Raw genomic sequence first — 17,191 nt, forward strand, 5'->3', positions numbered from 1 at the left:
TAAAAAAACTTTTTCCCCCGAAGTTTTCAATGGTTATTGCTGAAGGACATCCTGTAATCATACGAAGAACCACAAGGGCCAGTCCGGCCACGACATTGGTTATTGATAGGCGGAGACTGGCACACAAAACAATTGGCGTACTCAGCAGGATTGCATGACCGTCCTGCAGTAAACCAAGAGGAATGCCCTTTAGCTGCAGCTTGCTTACTACCACCTAACTAAGGTAGGTAACATCATCTGGGAAAGGAGCACCACTTGCTGGGGATCTGCCTTGCAGCAACGTGCTTTTGCGTACTGCCCCTGTCATGTGTTGCCTGAGACATCCAACCCGAAAGGTCACAGCTGCCAACAATCTCCTCAGAGCAGTATGATCAAGCCATATATGGTCTAATGAGACGATGAGACCGCTAATTATAAAGGCCTTGAATGACTATTAATGTGTGTGAGGATCCTCTTCGCCTCAAGGCCAAGGAGAGCTAAGGAGAGTGAATTGGACAGCAACCAAGGAAAGGCTCTGGGCTAAAGGCACGAGAAGATTCCCGTAGGTCTGTAACCACGGTGTCAGTATGTTGTGCCTAGACTAAGTGTCCTAACCTAGCAGAGTAAAATAGCCTCACAATGGAAACCAATGGCCCCACCTGAGGGAAAATACACCAGAGGCCTATGGTCTGTGTCACCACTTCACTCACTACTGTCACTCTTCGTCCACTAACCCAATGGGATATTGGGTCCAATCCCTGGTATAACGCTACTAAAAAATGAAGCGCCAGTGCTTCCTAAGAACGCTGAGGAGGTACACCGGCTCTTTGATAAATGCAAAACTCCTTGGTCGCTTCCTGGGCATTATTCAATGCTATGCATACTAACATGCCAAGAATTTGATATTATTGGGTTGGCCAAAAACTTCGTTTGGTTAATGAATACGTTGTTCAATAACGTTCTTGGTGAAAATGAAAAATGTGTCTTTTATTTTTACTTAAAACCGAATGAACTTTTTGGCCAACCCAATACATTCCAAAAGCCTGGGGGCTTTTCCCAAAGAGCCTGAGTATCTGGTGCTAATAGAGACCGACCACAATCCTGGAGTATTCTCTTGGGACCCCTGGAAAGGAAAGCAGCCACCTACAAAGGGGCTCACAATGACGTCATCTAAAATTTTCCAATAACAACACATAAGATTAAGGTAACAGGAAAAAAACAAGAAGTAGAAACTGAGTTCAAAAACCACTCCTTAACTGATATTCAAACCCTTCTCAAAGATCTTATGCAACAGGAAGAGGAGAAGGGAGCGGACTACTGCAGGTTTTCTTGTTTGTTTAGAATGAGCTCTAAATTGTTGCGACCACCAAAATGCATCAACTGGTCAGTATCTCTAAAGACCCTAAAATCCATAACTTTCTTAAAGATCCATCTTGTTTCCTCCAAGAGATCACAGATGCTGAGCCCCTTTCTGCTTTCCCCTGAACAGGGCAGAACTAAGAAAAACGCCTCACAAGGCATCCCTGCCACCAAGGCAAAAGGTGACAGGGTTAGCAAGGCCTCTAAGTGAGTGAAAAAAATGGATATGAGAAGGCAAAAGCACCCAGAGCCACCAATATTCATACCAGGGCACCTCCTCTCCTCACTTGGATATTTAATGCCTGGCACCATGCCGACTCTTCCATACTGCTAAGGCTCAGTGTGAATGGAAAACATTACGATGAGGCCCATCTCCTGCTGTGCAAAACTGGCATGGTCCAATGGGTTTATCATTTCCATGACCATAGTGACCCAAGTGACCCCTCTTCATTTCCAACCCTGGAGAAGCCCCATTTGACCCTGAGTCCAGGGAATTATTTTTACAGGACACTCCCTCTAATTACAGGTTGGCCCTACTACATTTTATTGGGACTGCCAAAACCATCCAAAAGGCACTAAAAATCCTAGGAGGAAACTTACATTCCTTCTCTGTCCCTTAAGATGTAAGTCTTACCATGTTTTTGAAATACAAATACCCTAGGAGGTAACTAAAACTCTGCCCACAATCACCTGAGCCTGAAGGAAAAAGAAAAAGGGAAAGAGGCCGTTTAAAATATAAACTGTTGTAAAACCTCTTACCCAAAATCTAGTCCACACCCTCCTTAAGATAACTTGTCAAAGACAAATACAAATCTTAAAAGTCTCCTCCACAAATATTTGTAAAAAGCTTTAACCACCGGAGCAGGTAACCTTAACTTGTTCCATCTGCCAGACACAATTTGGACTCAGAGGTAGTCTGTAAACTAGTAAGTTGTATATTGTTGTACCTGATCCACAGCTAAAATTTTAGAATGGAAGCTATAGGGTCTCTGTGTCTGGCTGCATGTTTACGTATGTCTATACAGATGTATGTTATATGCAAGTGATTTTTTTTTCTCTCTACCTCTGGATGGTATTGCCAAAATTAATTTATAAAAGAGCTGTATTTAATTGGCTTAAAAATAAATACTATGAATTAAGTATTCCTAAAACTCAGTAATAGAGAAATTAACCCTAACATTTTTCAAGTTCATGTGATCTGGGATAATCTTCTGTAAATAAAAGATAGTTTAAACTTGTTGGTTTAATTTAAAAAGGCATATCTCAGATTTATCAACATTAGATATAATACAGACATGCAGCTTTTATTCTACTTGGGTTTACAATTCAAATAAGTTCATATTATCTAGGTTACACAATTTGTTAGCAAGAAAAATAGCTTGGGATGACAGCCAATTTTGTCTAATGCCTAATGAGACTTTCATGAATAATCTAAACATAATTGTTAAGAACAAGTGATTTAACCAGATGTAAGTGGAGTAAGAGTTTAGGTGAACTTTTCAGCAATAGCTATGTTTTATGGTATGTCTACTTAAAAAGAGTTTCCCAAATCTCTTTGGTAACTTAAAAACTTCAGAGTTTTGCTAAGTTAAATTAAATGATGGAAAATTTACTGAATATCTAGGTCATTTACAAATAAGGTAAGATATTGAAACATTAATTACTAAATATAGGTTTATCCACTTTTGGCTTTCTATTACAGAGGAACTAATGATAAATTTGGTTCTCTTAGTAAACATGTCTTGTACCACACTGAAAAATTATACTATAAGGAAGCACTCTTGTGGATATCAGATTCTAGTCCTGTTAACTGTCTTTGAGGTTTTCTTTTTCTACCTGTAAACTGGACTGGATGCTGAATTTTCACTTCCTCCAATATCAGCGACAATTCTCCAAATTAATGTTTCCAATTTTTCTCCCACCCTTCTCACTTGGAATCACTGAGAACTAAAACTGCTCCTTTTCCAAATCCATACAATATAAAGTAGGACAACTTGATGTAAAATTCAGAGAAACAACAACAACAGCTCATATATGGACAATCTTTGTGCCTGTTGCTATATGGGCCACTCAGAAAAATCACCAGATACATTCAGACTGCAAACCAGGAAAATCTAGCAGATTGCCTCCACTTTATCCACTTCAAAGAGGCATCCGCTTCAAAGATGGCTATCTCGAATAAACATAATGCCAGGCCCACAACTAGATAAAGACCCACCCCTCCATCTCCAAGCTCCTTTGTTTTAGAGATCTTGGTTGATTTCAATAACTGACCATTTGAGCCACTTGTGTTTTCTCTTCTCATGCTTCAAATTCCCGCTCTCATGTTTTAAATTCACCAATAAAGAGTGAGCTTTCAAAACCCTAGGCCTCTACCTTCAACTCCAATAAAAAGAGAACCCCAGGCCCTCGAGCTTTCTTTCTACTGGCAACCTTGCTGTGTGGCCCCAGGTGTGTCATGTAATTTCCACGTCCTGTAAGTAATAAACCTTTTTTTTTTCCCAAAGTTTCCTGATGGTTATTGCTGAAGGGTGTCTTGCAATCATAATAAGAACCACAAGGGCTGCTCCAGCCACAACATTGGTTATTGACAGGCAGAGATCAGCACACAAAACAAGCAGAAACCTTCTTACCCTGGAGGCATCTGACAAGAACAGCACATGTAAAAAGCTTGAATGACAGCACTTAGCCGGTTAGCTGTCATAGAAATAACATCCTGGCAGTCTGCACTGGCTTCCTGTTTCCCTCCAAGAGCATCTGGTTTAGATTCCCCTGTGCCAGTGGATAGATTTTCATAGCTCCCAGGTCCTGGAGGTTCAAATGCAGGAATGGAAGTACCATCTTGATCTTGGCCTTTTTGTTTCAGTAAAATAGAAGTGATATCCGTTGAGTCCTTTTTGTTTTTCATTAATTCTGTAGCTATTAAAACTAGCCATTCATCTAATGAGTGCCAAAGCAATTCAAGAGGCTAAGAAAAAAAGAAAAGTGTTTTTTTAAAACATCATTCTTAAACTGCAGGATAAAAAACCCACTCAGACAAATATTATAGAAGAGAATATTTACTCTAGATACTTTTATTTTCCCAAGTTTATGTGTCAGCAATGCCTAAAGGTAAGTAACAAAAACATAAACCTCATATAAATGACAATTTCTTCATTTATAGCAAAAACTTAATTTGCATTTATTTATTCCTTAGAATAAAAAAGGAAAATTAAACTCTAACAAAAAAATGTATAATATTTCTTCTTTTAAAATTTTTCAAATATTTAGTTTTAAACCATACATTACTTTTATGAATACAATCCCCCTAAACTTTACTGTATTGATGTGTCAACTATTTTTAATTATGTTGTTTTTCAATTTAAAAAAATGAGAATTCATAAAGAGCTTAATAAACTTAGTTTACTGCACTCTTTGCTTTACATGGAATCTCTGAGATTTTGAAAATTTATGAGAAACTTTAAAATATGACGTGATATTTACATGCACACATACACACACACATATACACGCATACCCAACCACACACAATCCATCTCTAATAACTAGAAACTATCAAATATTGGCTAGCAAATCCATAATTCAAAGTAAAGATTAACAGCTTAATAAAAAAGGAACACATAGGAGTAAAAAGTTTCTTATTTCTATACTATTTAAAATATTCCTTTTGAGAATAATGAAATGTCTTTTGTAAATTAACAGCAAATGAAATTTTATCTTTAAAATATTATGTGATCACAAATGCTATAACAGGACTAAGTACTAGAGAAAATTGAAATATACATATCATCTCTAGTAAACAGCAGTTTTTAACACAAGGAGAAATATAAATGCCCAACTACTATTAAAAGACATGCTACTGGGGATCTAATGTACAGCATTGTCACTATAGTTAACAATACTGTATTGTACACTTGAAAGGTGCTATGAGAGTAAAGCTTTAATGTTCTCACCACAGCAACAGCAACAAAGTGGTAATTATGTGAGGTGAAGGATGTGTTACCTAACCTTACTGTACTAAACATTTTGCAAAATATACTTGTATCAAATCATCACACTGTATACCTTAAAGTTACTCAACCCTATGTAACAGTTACAGCTCAGTAAAGCTGGGGGGAAGAAAGACCTGCTAGAACATTTTTTAATCCCAAATAAAGATGAACAGTGAAGGCACAAGGGAGCAGGGGGGATAGTGGTTTAATGGTCTTCCATTCCTACACTATTCTAAGTATTCCTATTGAGACTGATAAATTGTCTTTCTACAAATGAATAAAAAGTTAATCTTACCTTTTGATTCTTATATGATCACAGAACACTACAAACTAGACGTGCTTCTGAAAGACCCACCCTAAATATTTCAACTAAAAGAAACAATCTTACTTTTAAAGACCACTATGTAAAGAGATTATACAACCATATTTGGAACTTTAGGAAATGTTTAAATAACCTGTTCTGCCAAGCAATTCTTTACAATTATTATCTAATAAATCCCCCTGCTGTTATCGTCAGCCTTTCTTCAGATTTCCAGACACTCTCTATTTGAGAATAATCTACTTATTGAATTTGCAAACAATTAAATCACCCCTAAGTCTTCACTTAAAAATTAAACCAAAAAGCAAGAAGGAAAAAACCCTACCACCATCAACAAAAAACCAGTTTACTCATTCAACAAATATTCAGTTAGTACAGCCTAGGTAAACAGGTAAGCAAAGTGAGAAACTAATTTCTGAGAAACCCTTTCTGAGGTTGAAATGAACACCCTTCTCCTGCACAAAGAAGGCTTTTCCATGGTTAGTCACAGCAGTTGGATGCCTAACTTTTTAAAGGGTCCCTGAACTGCTTAAAAGAAGGGCAAGAAGCACCAGCTGCCATCAACACTGACATGGTACCTTCACTGCAAATGTCTTAATTTTAATCATGATCCAAGTTTGGGTCTACAGTCTCTCTTCATGAGAAAAACATTAAACCCTGCTATAAAAGATGAAAAGAACTTCTTATGTCAGCAAAACTATTTAGCTTCACATCAAAAAATGAACTTCCAAAAAAGAAAGAACAGGCGGTGATGAAAAACTGCTTGAAACAAAAGGAAAAAAGGAATAATTGGCCTCTAAGTGAGAAGGACTAAAGCCTAGAAAATCCCCACACTAGATAGAGATGAAGGCTAAGGCTGGAAGTGATACCTGCTCCTCACGTGGATGAGAGCACTGAGCCTGAACTACGATCATCCTATTCTCAAATACTGACAACCTGCAAAAATGAAAGGTGAATTCTGAATAATTCCAGAAATAATATCCAAAAAAAGCCAGATCTGTGTAAAAATGTTAGTGACAATAAAGATACCGAGAAAAGCTAGAAAGAGTTTTCAATAAAGTAGCACAGCAAAGATTAAAAGAGAATGAGGGAAAAAAAGAAGTAGTAAATCATCTTGGGCTTTTCTTTAGTTTTCTCTTTTTCCCACTGTTTATTTCTTCATTCACACATGCACTAAAACTAAATCCCAACCTTAAAGCATTTTTACCTAGGGAGTTGTCCCTTTGAAGACTTGTTCCGAAAATTCATTCCTCAATAACAAAAAGAATACTGTGAAAATAACTTTAATTTCTAACTGTAGTAGCAGTCACAGACAGAAAGGGTTAAAATAAATTTTAAAAATTAACCATTGCAAACCATATCTATGAGACTTTTTATACTCATACATAATAATGATTAAAAAACATCAATACAAAGTACCGTACATATTAACCGTTACAGAAAAATGAGTCAATGACTATGGAAAATATTAGGCTTCTTGGCACTATGAAAGTATTACTTCATTTCTTATTATTGAGTGATCTTCACCACAGAATTATATTCTACCTATAACAACGATTTGACAAGCATACATGATTTTCAAAACATTTCAAGTTAACAAGTCAAAGCTATAATATATAAAAATCCCAAACTTGTTGGACAATTTAAAAAATTTCAAGATCCATGTGTCAAATGAGATACAAATTTGACAGGACAGCATTACTAACTTAAACTTATTAATAGCAACGTGAAATTCTCTGTTAATAGGACTGTTCTCAACTCGATAATGTCAAATGCCACGATCCAAAAGATAAGATCTTCAAGTTAAAAGTTTCTCAATCTTTCTTGGCTTCCAAATTTCCAACTATAATTCTAGGAAACTGTTAATAGTCACAGCTTACTACTCACAAAAAAAGAGCATATCAAGATTCAAGAAGCCTAAACTCTCTTCCCCATGCTCACCCTACTTCTATAACCAGAACTACTTTCTCCTTCAGATGTTCCAAAGTTCACAAGGCTCTAGATAAAAATCTCTTAACACTGAAAGAAGGGCTAAGTGTTAAGATTAACTTAAAGGGCTTCTAAGATAAATCAGGAAACTAATAACAGGATGTTAAACAAACCTACTACAAACACATGGCCTATAAACCCACTCATTCTTAATGGAAAACCCATTAGCTAACCCCAACAATAAAGTGACATAGTAACTAGTTAATGAAATAGAAAGTAGGGATCAATTGCTACCATAGACAAAATGTGGTAAAAATTAAAATGGTATTTCCAATCTAAAATTGCAGCAACTCACCAGATGGTTCAGATTTTTACAACTTCAATCATCCCAAAATGAAAAGAAGACTTTAAATACATGGATGACAGTGTAGTTTCTATTTTTATCCTTGTAAGTGGGAGGGCAGATCATTTTGCCATCCTCCAAAGAGTCCACATTTAATTCATAAAATTAGAAAGAGATTAATCAGTTCCTTAAGAGCAACAATGTTTTAAAAAACTGGCTGGGTTTGCAACAAAAATGTTTTAGCAAACTGAAAGGTCAAAATTTAAGAGAAAATAAGTGCTCAGAGACAAAGGCAGTTGTCAATGATACAGGAAAAAAAAAAACCTTAAAAAGAGAAATAAAGATACTAACAAATGAAATAAAAGAGAAGGAAAGAACTTTATATATTATATATATCATTGATATATAACAATGAAAACAAAGAGTCTGGATTCCATAAAAGAAAAGCTAAAAGAAAAGCTAAAAGAAAAGCAATAATATTGTTTTCTACCCTGTTTTATCTGTACTGACTGGCTAGATAGAAAAATAACATTTAAATCAAGCACTAAACGCCTATAAAGAGGTTACTTAGCACGTAAGTATTTTCTGATATCATTAGCAACAAGTAGCAAATTGAAATTTTAACAAAAAAAGACAATAATAAATATAATATATACTCAATTTGTCAATAGTGACCATATGTATACCTGATTTGACTTTCATTCATCATTATAAATGAGTAGAAGGACAAGTAGAAAAATAAATCAGGGGAAGTTTCAGTAAGAAACTGCATGAGTCATATTAGAACACATTAAGAACAACTTCCTGTAATATGAATGTTTGAGCAGTGAAACTCACTTAAAACAGCACTAACAAAACAGAGGATCAATAATTCAAATTCAAATTTTACAAAAACAGGAAGTTATCACTTCTAACTAGTATTAAAGGAAGTGGTACGTTGAAAAGCTAAAATCTGAATTACAAGAAGATGCATAACTTCCTTCTTCCAGGAGATGGCACAATAGGGGAAAAAAAGAAGGAAAAAAAAGACACACATACACACACACACACACACACTTGCGCGCACGACTGCAGGGGGAGGGAGAAGCATGCACATGTGTGGCTGAACACTCCTGCACCAATGTAAAAAAAAAAAAGAGCCTGAAGCAGACGAACAGATGCACAGAAACTGATACATACCTATTCTAAAAGGTTATCATACCTATTCCAGGTATTAAAGAATTGACTAGTGTCAAAATGCTTGCAAACCATTTATTTGTGTCTGCCAAAAACTTTCCATGTAAGAATAGAATCATTTAGCATACATCATTAATTTAACTTTATATAACTTCAAATTTTATAGATAAGTAAAGCTGTCAATCACAACTCGTTTTTGAGGATGTGGCACATAAAAACATTTATGTCACCTTTTGGATAGACAACCTATATTTATACCCAAAAGACTGTTTATGATTTTTCATGAACCCAAAAGCTAATTTTATACTATGAAAAGCTCTCCAGATAAATTACCTTTTAAAAAAAAAAATGAAAACAATTATTAAATTACACATTTGTCCAAAATCTGAGTTATTTGAAAATATAATGCCATAAAAAAGCATTAACAGCAATTATAGTCATGTACATTTATTAACAATAGCAATTATAGTCATGTACATTTTGCTTACTTCACAAAATTGTAATTTGACATGGTTACACTGCCTTGGAAATCTTTCTTCCAAGGATTCCATTCATAAATGTGCTTGTAAAGAAGCAGCAGCTGAAGCAATACAAAATACATTAAGAAAATACCTCAATGTTTCTTCCTTGAAGTTACCCAAGGAATTGTTAATAAACCCAATAAATGAAAGTAAACTTATTTTTAAAAAAACAAACACAGACACACACATAACGCAAACGATAATAAATCCTAAATAAAAACTGGATGTCTTCTTTCTTTCTGAAGAAGAACTATTTTTTAAAAATCGTGATGGCTGCATTTAGGACCTATTATCCAATTTTAAAAAGTAGATTTAATTATATTTAAACATTAAATACCTTTACCCTTAGAATAAAACACTACTGAAATTAAAATTTTACTTGTAAGAAAAACATAGAAAGCTCCCCAAATGAGACTTGCTGCTGATTAGACAGAGATGAAAGGAAAAAGGTCTTAGTTTACAAAGTGTCAATCACTGGTATAAGCCAAATTTACATCCTGTTTATGAGGTTTCCAATTAATGAATATATGCTTTGTCAAATTCATCTCTTTTACATCTATCTTCCTAACAACATCATATATTTTTCTGACCTTGAACACCTGGCTTCTTGGAGTTTTATTCCCATTGTAGCCCATATCGATTCCATTACTGGGAGAGGATGGACCAATTCGAAAGACATGACAAAATATCCTCACAATCCTTAAAAAGCTCTTCATTTGAGCATCATAATTACTAGATATGCTGAAAATAAAAATTAAAATATGAACAGATTAGATGGAATAAAACAAATTACATCTTAAAATACTTATTTTAAAACATTTTCATTACATTTACCATCTGTTTCATAATTTAACAAATAAAATTTCTTTCCTGTCATGATAATGGGATGGAATGTTTTGTTTACCAGGAAGTTAGCAAATGTACATTATTTGGATTGCATGTGAATGATTTATTTACTTTTAAGTAACTAGAATATAGCCAATGATCAAAGCATAAAATATGAAGAAAATCACCAGTATAGAACAGTATATTTATAAATTAAACTAATTCTTTAGAACTCTGAGAACATTTGAGAAACAACAGTAGGAATGTTGATTATGATCTTAGGCCAACCCACAACTGAATTGTAGAGGCTGAACTCTACTATTCTATCCATAACCCCATTTTCCCTAATCCATCCCAGAACAGTAACCAATTGTTCACATACAGAACATGTACAAATTGAATAATCTTAAAGTTACTATCTGTATCAGGGTGGTTCTCCATATAATGGGTTGTCTTATGACTGTATATAAATAAGGGAAATACATCCTACTATGAAAAAGACTGATCCAATTAATACTAAACCATATTAAATATAATATAAACTTTCTCTGACTAATCAAAAAGCCCTTCAAAATCCCAGTGCCTGGGGATTGTTCATCATCATCATGAATATCAATCATTACTCTTCCACAGAGAAACTGTAGGAGTTAGGGTAAATGTGTATTAAATCTAATGATAGATCTTAAAAAAAAACTTGTTGTTGTTTTCCAGGGGTGGTTTTGTTTTGAAACCTCCAACGTCAGTTATCTTGTATTACAATGGTTACACAAAAGCAGAGTAAAGAGTTGCATGACATTTGGGCAGAATGATATGACTGCCTTTGCGTAAGTTTAATCATCAAAGCTTACTCTGTCTTCCTCAGTTCATTAAAATCTTCCTCTATGGTATTTTTAGGTATCCTCTAACATGAAAAACAATAATGATTAGTTATGTGGAAACAGCAAATGCCTATTCTAAGTATTCGGATTTGATAAATGAAAAATCAGAGTATTTTCTATTCTGGTGACAACTGAACCAAAATTTCCTGACATTTTTACTTCAACATTCATGTTATTTTCTCATTCTAAAAATTATTAAATTGTTAAAAACAATACATAAAAATTAGCTATCAGTTACAAGTGTTAGTAAAATACAATAGCTATTGCTATCCATACTGTATTTGACTGGGATAGCTACAACACATTAGCAAAACTTTTTCTTTGTTTTACTAACTTTGAATCAAATGTGTATAGAATCATTAGTTTAACTCGCACTGATTTTTACATATTTGCCTTTACAAAGTTGTTTTTAATTCTATATAATAAGATTGTTGAGACTGACAAAAGAGAAATGCAGTTTGGTTGAAACTATTTCCTTCTTTTATTGTGTTGCAGCTATTGGAAAAGTTAACTCCAATGACTCTCAAATTCTTCTATGAGAAAGATGTGAATTTAATTTTCCTCTGTGAAATTACCATATATATAAATATTTGTTTTAAGTACCTGATTTAGGGAACTTCATGAGTTATCTTAAGGTAAGAAGTATTCTCTTATACAGTGGAGTCCGAACATCATCAATTATTAATATAGTCTAATATAAGATTATTAGACTATATTAATATTACTTTACCCAGTTTAAACTTCTTCCAAGTAGAGTCACTGATCCAAAAAATGTCATTTTTCACTTTCCAACCAGTGAAATATCTCTTTCATATTATACGAAAAGATCATAAAATCCAAACTTCATCACAAACTGCTCCAGCTCATCACAAAATGATAATTTCTTCCCAAGCCACTAGGTCCCAAAATAAAACTTTAGAAATCAGTTTCCTAATTCAAAGCCCTGTCAGTGTACTTACCTTTGTTAATATAAGATTATACTTTCATTCAGTGTCTTACTTAGCAAATAGCTGTAAATTCTCTTTTCATTTGCACATTGGTAACTATCTTTACCTTCAATCATAAATATATAGGAAGCAAGATAACTCAGTTATTTAGTGAAAAACAACACTATGTGCAACAGGGCCCTCAGTAAATATTTATTATCTTCAGCAAATATTCCTAGAATCACTTAGACAAAAGGCTATCCATTTTTCCCAAAGTATGCTAAATAACACCTCAATCGTCACTACTTAATATGTATTTGAATTATTTTCTTAACTAAAATATCTATTAAAATAAGTGGCCAAAATTACATCACATTGTGGGTTAAGAAACATAAAATGATTGACAAATGAACAAAAGAAAGACAACCTGCAAAAGTACCATTACACTAAATTGGCAGGGGGGAATGATTTGTATTTGAGGTCCTCTTAACAATCTACTTTGGTAGCTGTGAGATAACAGAAAAAATATGTTTTCTGCCCCCACCCCTTTTCCTGGCACAGAGCTCCTAAAACCCCTGTAATTTCTGAAGTGGTAAGTGCACTAGGAGCACCTTCTGTTCTCATATTGGGTCTCTGACCTTGGTTCCTGACACAGAGCTCCTAAATCCCTGGGAATTTCCTGGGTGATAGCAGTAGCTTTTATTCTAATGAGGCAACTCTTAGGGGGCTTTTGGATGGGGGCTGGTCACCAGAAAGACCAAGCAATGACTAGAGGATTGGAATTTTCAGCCTTATCCCCCATTATCCAGAGAAGGGTAGGGGCTGGAAATGGAGTTAATGATCAACACACCCATGTGATGAAACCTCCATATAAAAAACAAAAATATGGGGGGTTCAGGGAGCTTCCAAGTTGACGAACACATCCACAAACTGGGAGAGTGATATTCCCCAACTCTATGGGGACAGAAGCTCCTGTACTATGGACCCTCCCAGACCTCATCCTATGTATCTATTCATCTGGTTGTTCATCAATATCCTTTATCATATTCTTTAAAAAACTGGTAAACAAAAGTAAGTGTTTCCCTGAATTCTGTGACCTGCTCTAGGAAATAACTGAATCCAAAGGGAAGGAGGTCATGAAAACCTCTGATCTGTAGTCAATAACAAAAGTTGTGGGTAATCTGGGGATCCACTAATTCCAAGTGGCATCTGTGGTGGGGGACAGTCTCCTAGGACTGAGCCCTTAACCTGTGGGATCTGATGCCATCTCTAGGCAGAACTGAGGTAAACTGTAGGACACCCGGCTGGTGTCGAAGAATTGCTTGGTGTGGGGAATAAAAACTCCCACCTCTGGTTTCCAAAGTGTTGTGGGTGTGGTAGTCGTGTGAGAGTAAAGAAGAAACGCAGCGGGAAGACTAGGTTTTTCCAAGATGGTACCAATACAGTAAATTCTAACACAATACTAATAACCAATACTCGTTACCAATCCCAACGAAGAGATGTTTACAGAGATGTAAATTGGCCATAATAACATACTCTATAAGACGTTTGACAGGTATCATTGTAAATGATGAGGCAGTAAATCTAGCAAGGTAAGTTTAAAACTTGTTCTGGCATGGATCCCTCTTTCCTACCCTGTTTCTCCTGTCCCACCAACATCCCTATCATTTTTAAGAGCTAAATTGGAGCCCAGGATCTGCTCTTTATCAATTAGTAAGGATGGAAATCCTGGTTCTTCTAGCCTAGCAAATCACTGAACTTCAATCTTCTTATATATAAAATGGAGATAATATCTAAATCACAAAGTCACTGTGAGGTTTAAAGGAAATAATGTATCTGAATGTTCTTTAGCTTATTAGAACCTGCTTAAGTACATATTAAAGGTGAACTTAAAATAAAAACATAGAAACATAAATGCTTTCCGATTATTAGGAAAAGCAGAAAATAGGGCAGAGATTTAAGTAGAAAAAACAAGTTTTCTAATGTAGGAAAACAGGTTAAAGGTATTATGAGGAATTTAAAAAAGAACCATGATGATCACCAGCATCATCATCATCTCTACTTACACGCCAGACACAATGGTTGGCACTATGCTTACAGAACCTTATCATTTCATTCTTACAACAATTCATTAAGATATTTACTATCATTTTCCAACAAGGAAATAAAATCCTGACTAGACTGTAAATTAAATGTAGGGTGAGATCTTGTCTGTTTTACTCACTGTTATCTAGCAGATGGCCTAGTGGAGAGCAGGCACTCAAAAATATGTATTGGATAGATGGGTGGATGATGAAAGGAAACTCCAAAAAGTTACTTGCTGGGGTCACACAGTAAATGGTGATGTCTGGATTAAATCTGAGTCTAGCTGACTCCAGAGCCCATGCTTTTTACTCAGTATGTCTTAGAAAGTCCTCATCATATAAATGGATTAACAGAAATGACTAATAAAAGGAGAGCATTATGTAAAGCTGGAATTCAATGAATCTTATAGACAAAGTTTAAAGTAGCCTCAAAAATAGAAAGAGAATAATAGAAAAATTAGCAAATGGCATACTGAGTAGGACTGCTGAAGAAAGACTTAACAGCTAAAAAGACACAAGAAAGTAATCTTGGACCATGAAGTGTAAGGGGCCTTTTAAGCAAACAGTACAGAGTGTGATTCTGCTCTGAAGTATATGAAAAGTATGAAGGAAGACAGGAATAAAGGGCTAACATAATGGACTTGACAATGTAGCTGATTTACAGAAGCAGCATACAGTTGGGAGGAACAAAGTCCAGTTCCACATACAGAGGTGAGAGAAGACCACGACCTATTCTAATACTGTCAATGTATTAAAAGTTGACATGAAAAGAAAACTAATGGGTTAGTCAAAAAGTTCATTTGGGTTTTTCCAGCTTACGGAAAAATCCAAACAAACTTTTTGGCAAACCCAATCAAAGGAAGAAAGCATCCATAACAGAAGTGGGCCAAATTTAAGCTAAGAAATAACACATTAACCATTTTTAAATGGCTGTTTACTCCTAACTGGGGTGACTAACCACATACAAACAAGCGGAGGTGCAGGAAAATATATAAAGGCATTAACTTCATGGACTTAGTGATGAGCCATTAAAACCACAGAATTGGAAAAAATAAAGAACTGAACTGAGAGGGACAGTTCAGGGAGAAAACTTTATAAAGAAGCATGAGGATGTAATACTGCAAGGCTGAACAGTAGCCTATACCCAGTTTTGTAAATTACTGATCAAGATTCCTAAACTACGTTCTTGATTCTTTTTTATGAACATTTTACTTACATGACTAGTCTAAGCAATCATTTTCTAAAATTCTAGACACATAAGCCCAAATCCACTTAAGTAAGTCTCTATTTTTAGTCTCTTTAGACAAGCTAAAGTCTCCTCAGGAATAGCTGATTGCCCTGACCCTTTAAAACAAAACAAACAGTGATAACTCAACAAATGTTTAGAACACCTTAACATAGACAAAAGACATCAACAAAATAACCAACAAAATAAACTATTCCCAGAAAAGCCTAAAATGTGACAAAGCTGACAGATATTGCTGCCTACTGATTTGCTTATATTGTGAAACACTTACCTAAGCAACTTATGACCATTTGTTGTGGCAACTTCAGCAAGGCTTGTTAGAATCTTTAAATACTGGTTTTCACTTTGCTGAGATAAATGCTCCAGAACTTGCCGTAACTAAATTTTTTACAAATAAAAAAATGTGATTACATAATAATCCACTAAACTTTGTCAAGAAATTAAGTACCTATTAGTTTAGTAAGTAACCCAAAGCTCAATTAGCTGAAACCAAGTCCTTTACAGTTATTTGGTCTTGCATAAAATCAAAAGCTTATAGAGAGATAAGACGACATACAATGTTTGTTCAAAATCACCCAGTGAAAAAGTATAAATAGAGAGAACAGAAATCACCAAGTTTATTTATGGAAAATTAACTCCAAACTTCTAAAAATGTAAGAAAAAAACTCTGTAATTATTCAAAGAGTAGAACTATTAACAAATACAGAGCTCAGTAAACTAGTGATTACTAATCGTAACATGATATTCCTCCTTAGATTCTTTTCCTCTACCTATGGGAAATATTCTAATTATCTTAAGGAGAGATCAAAGGCACAGAGGACAGAAGACTCATAGGGCCAAATATTAGCATAAAGTTTATTAATTCTTATATAATTCATACTTAACCTATAATGCAGATAAGCCAATTCAAATTACTTAAATATTTATAATAATAAAATCAATAAACACATTTGTAAGATGCCATATACACCAAACATGAACAAAGCTTGTTCAGGGGCTTCCCTGGTGGTGCAGTGGTTAAGAATCCTCCTGCCAAGGGCACTGGTTCAAGCCCTGGTCCGTGAAGATCCCACATGCCACGGAGCAACTAAGTCTGTGTGCCGCAATTACTGAACCTGAGCTCTAGAGCCCGCGAGCCACAATTACTGAGCCCGCATGCCACAACTACTGAAGCCCACATGCCTAGAGCTTGTGGTCCGCAACAAGAGAAGCCACCGCAATGAGAAGGCTGCGCACCGCACCAAAGAGTAGCCCCCGCTCGCCACAACTAGAGAAAGCCCACACGCAGCAACAAAGACCCAATGGCAGCCAAAAATAAATAAGTTAATTAAAAAAAAAAAAAAAGCTTGTTCATTTACCAGCTACCAGCACAATTACATTACCATGTTTTCTCGGAGATCTTCATTCTGTGTCATTTGAATAATTGTCTGGAAAAGCCTAGGGTGATACTGAATTAATACTTCACAAGTCTCTCCATATCCACCCTAAAAACAAGATTTAAAATTATCTAGGTTTAAAAACAAAACTCCTAAAGGAAAACATTTCTTCTATATATAAGTCTGACACCAAATATGTGGGATTTCCACACCAACCAATTCTCCAATTCTCTGTGGA

At 35.1% G+C, this 17,191-nt stretch overlaps 1 protein-coding gene across 2 annotated transcripts in view; it reads right to left on the minus strand.

Moving 5' to 3' along the window:
• The window catches only part of HACE1 (HECT domain and ankyrin repeat containing E3 ubiquitin protein ligase 1), a 97,685-nt gene that overhangs the window by 38,217 nt on the left and 42,277 nt on the right, over positions 1-17,191 (minus strand). For both annotated transcript variants that reach the window (XM_081251361.1, XM_081251360.1), the window contains 4 exons: positions 16,960-17,061; positions 15,849-15,955; positions 10,209-10,359; positions 3,972-4,306 (listed from right to left, as the gene is read on the minus strand). In XM_081251361.1, coding sequence (XP_081107487.1) covers positions 3,972-4,306; positions 10,209-10,359; positions 15,849-15,955; positions 16,960-17,061 — 695 coding nt within the window. The remainder of the gene's footprint in view (positions 1-3,971; positions 4,307-10,208; positions 10,360-15,848; positions 15,956-16,959; positions 17,062-17,191) is intronic.

This window comes from Mesoplodon bidens (genome assembly GCF_964165515.1).
Source record: "Mesoplodon bidens genome assembly, chromosome: 12".
NCBI classification, from domain to species: domain Eukaryota; kingdom Metazoa; phylum Chordata; class Mammalia; order Artiodactyla; family Ziphiidae; genus Mesoplodon; species Mesoplodon bidens.